At 46.6% G+C, this 9552-nt stretch overlaps 1 protein-coding gene across 1 annotated transcript; it reads left to right on the top strand.

Moving 5' to 3' along the window:
* Window positions 1-3818: 3818 nt before the first annotated feature.
* On the top strand, window positions 3819-7597 carry LOC311124002 (adenylate cyclase type 9-like; the record flags this gene model as incomplete). Its single annotated transcript, XM_084198225.1, has 4 exons — window positions 3819-5169; window positions 5970-6224; window positions 6556-6820; window positions 7310-7597. Coding segments are annotated over exons 1-4 (2029 nt in total), but the record flags the coding sequence as incomplete, so codon positions are not given.
* Window positions 7598-9552: the final 1955 nt, after the last annotated feature.

The raw sequence follows: 9552 nt of genomic DNA, 5'->3' as shown, positions 1-9552 counted from the left end.
TTCCCTACCCTACCCTGGACGATGCTGGGCCAATTGTGCGCCGCCCCATGGGTATTACCCGGGTTAATGGCCCCCTATTCCCTACAGAAAAGGCCCTGGCCTGTTCAAACCTAGTGCACTATATAGGGAATAGATTTCCATTTGGATGCATTCAGGTAAAGATGGATGGTGTAGTGAAGTACTACACTATCCAAATAAGTTATAATAATATGCCATTTAGCAGATGCTTTTATCCAAAGCGACTTACAGTCATGTGTGCATACATTTTTACATATGGGTGGTCCCAGGGATCGAACCCACTACCCTGGCGTTACAAGCGCCATGCTCTACCAATTGAGCTACAGAGGACCACAGTTATCCTCTCTATCCCCAATAAATTGAGTTACCGAATATCTGTTTTGAGCAAATAAGGAGTCAATTTAGTCTAATAAAAAGTCAATTTGAGTCCATCAGTCCAATTTGTGTCAATTTGAGTCCATCTAGTCCTATAAAAAGTCCATCTGTGCACAGACCAAGACGCTCCCTCAGTTATTGAGGAACCAAGCTTGTGTGTGTTGGCCATTTGTGTGGCTGTCTTTTTATAATACCTATATTATAAGGATTATAGATTAGGGCGTGACCCACACTAAACCAATCAACCCTTACAAAAAAGTCCTACAGGAATCCTGCGGGAAATCTGCTCCAGGTGTGTGTGTGTGTGTGTGTGTTTGACAACTTTCCTGTAGGACATTCTGCAGAATTCCTGGAGGTAGGTATAGTCCTTCAGAAGTAAAAAAAGATAAGTCTTGCATGTGTGTTTTTCCACGTGTTCCATGTGTGTGTGTGTGTGTGTGTGTGTGTTACAGGCAGGAGGAGTGATATGCTCCTGTGCATTGTGTACAATGACCCTTGACCTAAAGTAATGAGTGACTGACTAAAGTCAAATCAGTAAAGCCACACCCACACACACATTGTTGTTCATCTAATGGAAGAGGCCACCCATTTTTATTGGACTCAAAGTGTAGGTATTATCACTCCTTCAAAGTAGACGTATCAGACAAAGATCTGTCTGTGACTATAGAAACGATATCAGTGTTCTCTTAAGGGCAATTATAGGTGTGCATACTTTATCTACTAGACTAGGGTAGGCCTTTTTTTTTGCACCTGCAATCAATGACTTCACTGACTGTTGGAATTACGGGCACAACTCTGTTAGTGTGGGCATAGGTCTAGGTGTGTAACAGCTGTGTAACAATGACAATGCATGTACTGTAAAAACACTGAAATGTATTGATATGTGTACACCTAAGGTGTTGGTCTGTTTGTGTCTATGTCATGTGATGTCATTTGGAATTTAAACGGCCAATGCGTAAATTGCGTAAAATAGGCCTACTATTTTGGCCTTTTAGTCTACATATTTAATTTTGTACAATCTGAAATAGTTCTACTCTCACTGTCATTCAGTACGTGCTCGTCCATAGCCACACAATACATTTCTGCGTGCGCGCTCCCATCATCAACCAGCATACGCCCCCCCATCATCAACCAGCATACGCCCCCCCCCCCCCTCCTCTGTATTTTCAGACTGGAGCTGCTGAAGCTCGACGCTCTCACCACCGCGTCGCTCCGCTTTAGACACCCACCCAACTCCACCGCACCGCCGCCTCAACGCCACAGCTGGCGGAGAATTTCCGTCTGGGTACAGGAAGATGGTGAGAGTGACGGGAGCTGCGTTGTCTTCCCCTGGATAAACCAGGAAAACACATAAAAACGTATTTTTATTAGCCTACATAAGCTACCCGGACCCGGGCAATAGGGAGGTAACCTAACCGTCACCGAACCTTTCGAACGGAAGAGGACGCGAACGCAACAAGGAGTGGACTCCTTCTCGGGCTATGCTTCTTCTGGGCACATGCATTCAGAGAGCTTAATCTCGAGCTATCCAGACTTGAGGAATTTATGGAACAGACTAGACAGCCAGCACATTTCGCGAACTATGTCTTCTTCGTTGGTAATTGAATAAAGGGAAGCAGGATCAAGGATATATTGTTTCTTCCTCATGGGAATTCGGTATTCCTTAGGGGAAAGCAAAGAGGAGGAAATTCACTGAATCTCTCCCTGCACTCCATAGTTCTCTACTCCACGCGTTTACAGTCCTGGCTACTTCTGTAGCCTATGACGAAGGAACCACGGCCTGGGAAAAAGTTTATAAGCTTTGGATACAGAAGGGAACACAAGAAGTGACGTTTTTGTAGACGTTTTTGCTTCAATTTTAGACTGCTGTTTTTGTTTTTAAAAGCCTGTCATGTTCATTGGATAGGCCTATTCTATGGAAAATGTGAATATTCGATAGGAATATTTAGTAGACATAACTTGACAGTTTGTATTTAAGTCTATATTTTTAAGACTATTCATGTGGGTGTTTTTCATAGCTTTCTGTTTTGCCAACTCTTACCAACAAGTTTGTTCAAGACTCCAGCCTACTAAAAGGAGTAGGCTTATATCAGCTCAGCTGTCATATTTTGGGCACTTATTTCTCGATTTAAAATCGCTTCTCAACGTCTTCATATTACAGTATCTGTACAGTCCCTGTCCTCTTGGAAGTGGGGCTATTACCGGTGTAGAGATCCGTAGAGGGAGGTCAGGAAAGGACGGGGCTGGAGCTTGGGAATAGGCCCGGCTGTTGAAGAACTACAGACTGGGTAGGGGGGACAGCTAGACCGCTATTTCGGACGCTGCATGCCTGGCTGCTGGTTTTGGGTGGTCGTGAACCAACCAACCGACCCACCTACCCGACCCGAGAGTCAAAGCCTAACTCTTTAGCTAGGCTCGCATAACAAGAAAGTATTCGCCCACACCAGGGCTTTGAACTAGAAAGAGAAGGGGGGATATGTTATAAGAGTTTAGGCTATGAATGTTAGCCTGTTATTTTCAACTGTTGACTCAAGTAACTAAAACGGAAAGAGGATAACGTTTCTTTTTTTTTTCCAGGGGAAAGGAACTTTAAAGGGACATGTTTTGGAGCGCGTGCTCCGATAAGATAACAAGGGACCGAAGCTGTAACTTTGTCGCAATTTTCTAGCCATTTGTAGCTTGTTATTGGAATGAGTGTGACAACAACCTACTGTGGATAGCCTGCAACTCCTAAACAAGACACACACAAGCTATGGGTAGTTTTGGACTTGGAAACATTATATAAATACTTTTCTATTTTTGGATTTAATGTGTGTTAAAATGTAATAATAAAATGGGGACATTATTTTGATAATCACTGAAGAAGACATGCGAGGACTTCTTGAGAGCGAGGCTGAGTAGGAGCCAAGCTCGAGCTGTCACTGGCGGCTGTCAAAACACTGCGCGTGGTCTGGAATAAAAAGTGAATATTTGAACAGTTGACCCCAGATTGGCATTTTTAACCGATACAAATCGTTATGTGATAAATAAATAATTAAACGTCATATCGGGGAAGGATGTTTAAAGAAGAGGAGAGGAAAGAGGAAAGAAGAGCGGATGACAGGACTTTCAATTATTTCAACTGCCAGATGAGAGCGAGCAGAGCAACACACGAGCACAAAGTGGAAAGCGAGGGCTTCCAAAGGCAAGGGACGAATTAATGGAATGTGAGTGCTGACGTAATACAGAGGTCGGGATAATTTAACTACTCAAGAGCCTGGAACGGTCATTTTATATGAGTGAGTAGGACTAGTTGGCTACATTCGTGCGTAGCCTAGTATTTTCTGTACAAACGATATATCAAGTCGTGATTACAACCATCACCTTTCTTGCCTCTCTCTCTCTCTCTCTCTCTCTCTCTCTCTCTCTCCCTTGCCTCTCTCTCCGTCTCTCTCCTGTCTAGCTAGTCTCCCTCTGCCAGATGTTTCACATAGTACCTGATTGGCCGCGCACCGTCCGCCATCATTGATCAGATATTAGTATTTCCCCCATCACGTCACTCCTTCAGCCATCATAATGGCTTTGCAGCCGCTGCAACACCGGCAGCAGCTGCTTCTCCCGCACGCCACGGAGGTGAGCTGCGCCTCAAGCAGTGATGGCGCCGTGACTGTGCGGATTATCGACAACACGGAGCGCACACAGCACGCGCCGTCGCCACAGCATCGACAATATCATGACTCTCCCCCAACCCCAACCCCAACGACAAGGGATAGCAATACCAGAGGAGGGAGTGGAGTAGGTGGGGCTACCACTACGACCAAAGGAGATCCCCCCAAACCATGCACCAAATACAGCATCTCCTCCAGCTGTAGTTCGGGGGAGTCGGGAGTTCGGAGGGCTGTTATGAATAAATTACACAGCCAGCAGAAGACTCTGCCCCAGCTGTTTGAGAGGTCTGCTGCCCAGTGCTGGGACCCCAAGTTTGATTCGCCGATACTCGAAGAGGCGTGCCGTGAGAGGTGCTTCCCGCAGACTCAACGCCGCTTCCGCTATGTTCTGTCATACATGGGCTCCGCCTCGCTCCTTTGGGGCGTGTATTTCGGTGTCAACCACGACCGCTGTGACCCGGCGACCTTCCTCGCCCCGACCGCCTCCTTCCTCCTCTTTCTCCTCCTCCTCTTCCTCTTTACCTTGACAAGGCCCTATACTCACCTGTACAATCAGGCCTCGCTGCTCCTCATCGTGGCCACATTCGCCATCACTCTGGCTCCTCAGATCCAGACAGGAGGCTTCGCCGACCTGGAGAGAACCAGGGAGGGAAACCTGACATTCCCTCACACCCCAGGCAGAGTGGACCTTACTCGGGCTCCCTGCATCTCCCCCGTGGGCACCTTCTCTCTGTGTATGGAGGTCCTGCTACTACTCTACAGTGTTCTCCATGTGAGGCTATACGCTTCAGTTTTACTGGGGCTCCTGTATTCAGTCCTATTCGAAGCCTTAGGGTGGCTGCCCCTGCTCCAGGGGAGAGATGGCGGTGGAGGAGATTATGGGGGGAATGGGTGGGGCGAGGCTGGGGTTGGAGGTGCAGGAGGGTCCCTAGGTCCTGGATCTAGTCCTGGAGGTGTTGGTTCTTCTAGCTGGGAATGGGACACACTCCGCTGGCTGGGCCCAGCTAAGGCCCTCCTCCACCTGTGTGCCCACGCCATCGGCATCCACCTCTTCATCATGTCCGAGGTGCGATCCCGCTCCACCTTCCTCAAGGTGGGCCAGGCCATCATGCACGGCAAGGACCTGGAGGTAATTATTATTTATATGTTAGAGACAGATAAAATCAAAACATTGACACATTGAATCATCGAGAGCCAGATGATTACATTTCATCATCATGCTCATCAAACAATCAAATAACATAACATAAAATAGATCACAAATGGTTATATTCTTGAGGTTCTCGAAACCAGTCATTCACTGTCTTTGTGAATATGTTACAAGTAGGGAAAAAAACAGCTGTTCACTGTCTTTGTGAATACATTACAGGTGGAGAAGGAAACCAGTTGTTCACTGTCTTTATGAATACGTTTCAGGTGGGGGAAAAAACAGTTGTTCACTGTATTTGTGAATACGTTACAGGTGGAGAAGGAAACCAGTTGTTCACTGTCTTTGTGAATATGTTACAGGTGGGAAAAATCAGTTGTTCACTCTCTTTGTGAATACGTTACAGGTGGAGAAGGAAACCAGTTGTTCACTGTCTTTGTGAATACGTTACAGGTGGAGAAGGACACCAATTTTTCACTGTCTTTGTGAATACGTTACAGGTAGAAAAGGAAACCAGTTGTTCACTGTCTTTGTGAATACGTTACAGGTGGAGAAAGTAACCAGTTGTTCACTGTCTTTGTGAATACGTTACAGGTGGAGAAGGAAACCAGTTGTTCACTTTCTTTGTGAATATGTTACAGGTGGAGAAAGTAACCAGTTGTTCACTGTCTTTGTGAATACGTTACAGGTGGAGAAGGAAAACATTTGTTCACTGTCTTTGTGAATACGTTACAGGTGGAGAAGGAAAACATTTGTTCACTGTCTTTGTGAATATGTTACAGGTGGAGAAAGCGTTGAAAGAACGCATGATCCACTCTGTCATGCCGAGGAGGGTCGCCGATGAACTGATGAAGCAGGGGGACGAGGAGATGGAGGGGAACGCAGGGAAGAGATACTCTGCCGGGGCTTGTTCCGCGTCGGCAGTGTCCACAGTCGGAGGTCCTGGGGGGGCTTCGTCGATCGCTGCGAGCCCTAAGAACCATCCCCATCATCATAGTCATCATAAGAGGAAGAAGACTTCGATCCCCAGAGGCCAGGTAAGAGGGGCAGTGGTTGATTTAAAAACACCAGTGGCATTTTTAAATCATGCGTAAAAACTCACCCGTTTAGCTTGGCCTTTTAGTCATTGTTTGTTTGTATGCTATTTTATTCCTCCTTTATTGCTTCATGTATGGTTTGCTTTGATTTATTTTATTGTTCAAATCAATCAAATGTATTTTATAAAGCCTTTTTTACATCTGCAGTTGTCACAAAGTGCTTTACAGTAACCCGGCCTAGACCCAAAAGAGCAAGCAAAGCTTTTTGATTTACTGTAAAGTGTGTTACAATTTTAAAAGCACTTAAAGTTTGATTTAATTTGATCATCAGATCATCTTCAGGCCTTTCAACATGAAGCGGATGGAGCCTGTTTCTATCCTCTTCGCGGATATCGTCGGCTTCACCAAAATGTCTGCCAACAAGTCTGCCCACGCCTTGGTGGGGCTCCTCAATGACCTCTTCGGCCGTTTCGACCGGCTGTGTGAGCTGACGCGCTGTGAGAAAATCAGTACACTGGGAGACTGTTACTACTGTGTGGCAGGATGTCCCGAGCCACGCCCTGACCATGCTTACTGCTGTGTCGAGATGGGACTAGGTATGATCCAATGCGATAAAGATGGGTAGATAGCATTCTGTTAATTGCTCCTGCAGCTTTAAATTGTGCAATGTCTTTGTCATTTTTGTGCAATGTTTCGATCTGAAGGTCTTCTGAACTGGTCTTCCTGACCTTCAGGTCAAAATGTTTTACACAAAAAATATGGGAACAATCTGCAGTGTGTGAGTGGGTACAGTATCTTTCTTTCGTCAGCTGACTTTTTGTACCCTGCACCTGTTGCTAGTTACTGGATGTGTGCACACTACTTTCTCTCTGACCTGTGTGTGTTTGTGTGTCTTTCATAGGTCATTGGGATCAAAGCAGTTTCAGTGTACTACAAGGAAAATGGATCAATAAAGTATTCTTCTTCTCCTCCTCCTCCTCCTCCTCCTCCTCCTCCTCCTCCTTCTTCTTCTTCTTCTTCTTCTTCTTCTTCTTCTTCTTCTTCTTCTTCTTCTTCTTCTTCTTCTTCTTCTACTCTGAAACTAGGTATGATCGTGGCCATTGAGCAGTTCTGCCAGGAGACGTGTGAGACGGTGGACATGAGGGTGGGGGTCCACACTGGCACGGTCCTCTGTGGTATCCTGGGGATGAAGCGGTTCAAGTTCGACGTGTGGTCCAACGACGTCAACCTGGCCAACCTCATGGAACAACTTGGCGTCGCCGGGAAGGTGCACCTATCAGAAGCCACCGCCGGGTTTCTGGATGATCGGTACCAGCGAGGGGACGGGCGGGTGTCGGAGAGGGCGACGCAGGGCCTGATGGAGAAACTGAAGGGTAAGGGATTTTTATTTTGTTCTATGTCCCCCTTTTCAGTACACACATGCTGACGTCAGGCACGGATGCGCACACATTTTGGATGCAGAAAGACCGGCCATCTGCGCGCATTCAACATGATTGAGATATTTACATAGTTATTACTTCTAAACAAAACAACTTTTTAGGGTTCTCCTACGCTTACAATGTTGTTTTGATTATTGCTTAAACATTCGTTAAGATTATATTTGGTTGTGATCTTTGCAAAATACCTATTTTGGATGCAGCAGTTGTTAGCTAGAATGCTAACGCTCATTGACATAGGCGGGGAGCAAAGCTAGCCAATAAGTCATTTTACTGGGTGGTTTTTAAAAGTATAATGCAGTTGATCTGAGATAATGACACAAACATCATATTAAGCAGGACATTCATACGAGTTTTACAATCCAATTATAATCCAAAAGTAGTGTGAAATGCCCTAATCAGCAACATGTAAATAGAGGCTTTTTTTGATTCCGGTTTATGAGAACTCACCCGTGTTCTGCAACCATGTTGTGTGCATCGCCCTTGTGTGGCAATGTTTACAAACACAGAAAGGGTTCTATTTTGGTTCTACTTTGATTACTCATAATAACTGGGTGTTTTGATTCTATGTTGTTTAGTTGATTGTAACAATGAAGCGTGTTATGTACATCCTAAACTTCCTCAAACTGCTGCTTGGTAAGTATAACCTTAGAAGAAAATAGAAGGTTACTCTAGGTTATTATATCTCCTTAGGAAATGTGTTTTACCTCTAACTTCAAATAAGAACAAGAACATTCAGGAATATAACATGCTATTACACATTTACAGACAACAGGTGTGTAGTAGACTTTATGTATACTCACTGAATATACACATAAGTCACATTGAACAGCAGGAAATATTGCAGACTGTGGCTTTAATCCCATTGTGTGATGATATACCTAAAGCATATCACAGGCCATAATTCATGAAGCGTCTCAGAGTAGGACTTCTGATCCACGATCTGTTTGACCTTTTAGATCATATTTGAATAAGATTACATGGACAGTGAGGACCTGATCCTAGATCAGCTCCTACTCTGAGGCTTTATGAATATGGACCGTGCTGGTTTATGTCACGATCGTCGGTAAGAGAGGAGGACCAAGGCGCAGCGTTGAATGCGAACATATTTATTATAGGTGATACACGATCAAAACAACAAAACGATAACGTGACAGTCAACGGTCTAACACAAACCAACTAGAACAAGATCCCACAACTATTGTGGGAAAACAGCCTGTTTAAATGTGGTTCCCAATCAGAGACAAGCAGCCACAGCTGACACTCGTTGCCTCTGATTGAGAACCACACTGGCAACATAGAAAAGAAACAACTAGACCTACAACACAGAAATCTACACACCCTGGCTCAACATAACAGTGTCCCCAGAGCCAGGGCGTGACAGTACCCCCCCCTAAAGGCGCGGACTCCGACCGCGCCAACCAAATACCACAGGGGAGGGACCGGGTGGGCACTCCGCCTAGGTGGTGGATCCGGCTCCGGGCCTGATCCCCGCTCCCTCTCCAACCCCCCAATGTACCCCTGGTCCGGTCTGGCCCCGCTGGCCGGAGCTGGACTGCACATTGGTGGAGCGGATTGCTCTAGCTCCGGCGTGAAGCATCTGACCGGTGCCGGACCAGGCACCGGTGGAACAGGCACGGGCCGTGCCGGACTGACGACGCACACCACTGGCTTGGTGTGGGGAGCAGGAGCGGGCCGTGCCGGGCTGACGACGCACACCACTGGCTTGGTGTGGGGAACAGGCACGGGCCGTGCCGGGCTGACGACGCACACCACTGGCTTGGTGTGGGGGGCAGGAGCGGGCCGGACCGGGCTGGCGATGCGCACCACTGGCTTGGTGTGGGGAACAGGCACGGGCCGTGCCGGGCTGACGACGCACACCACTGGCTTGG

The sequence above is a fragment of the Coregonus lavaretus genome (assembly GCF_964263955.1).
Source record: "Coregonus lavaretus genome assembly, contig: HAP1_SCAFFOLD_3804, whole genome shotgun sequence".
Classification (NCBI taxonomy): Eukaryota; Metazoa; Chordata; class Actinopteri; order Salmoniformes; family Salmonidae; genus Coregonus; species Coregonus lavaretus.
This window is presented reverse-complemented; position numbering and strand designations above follow the sequence as displayed.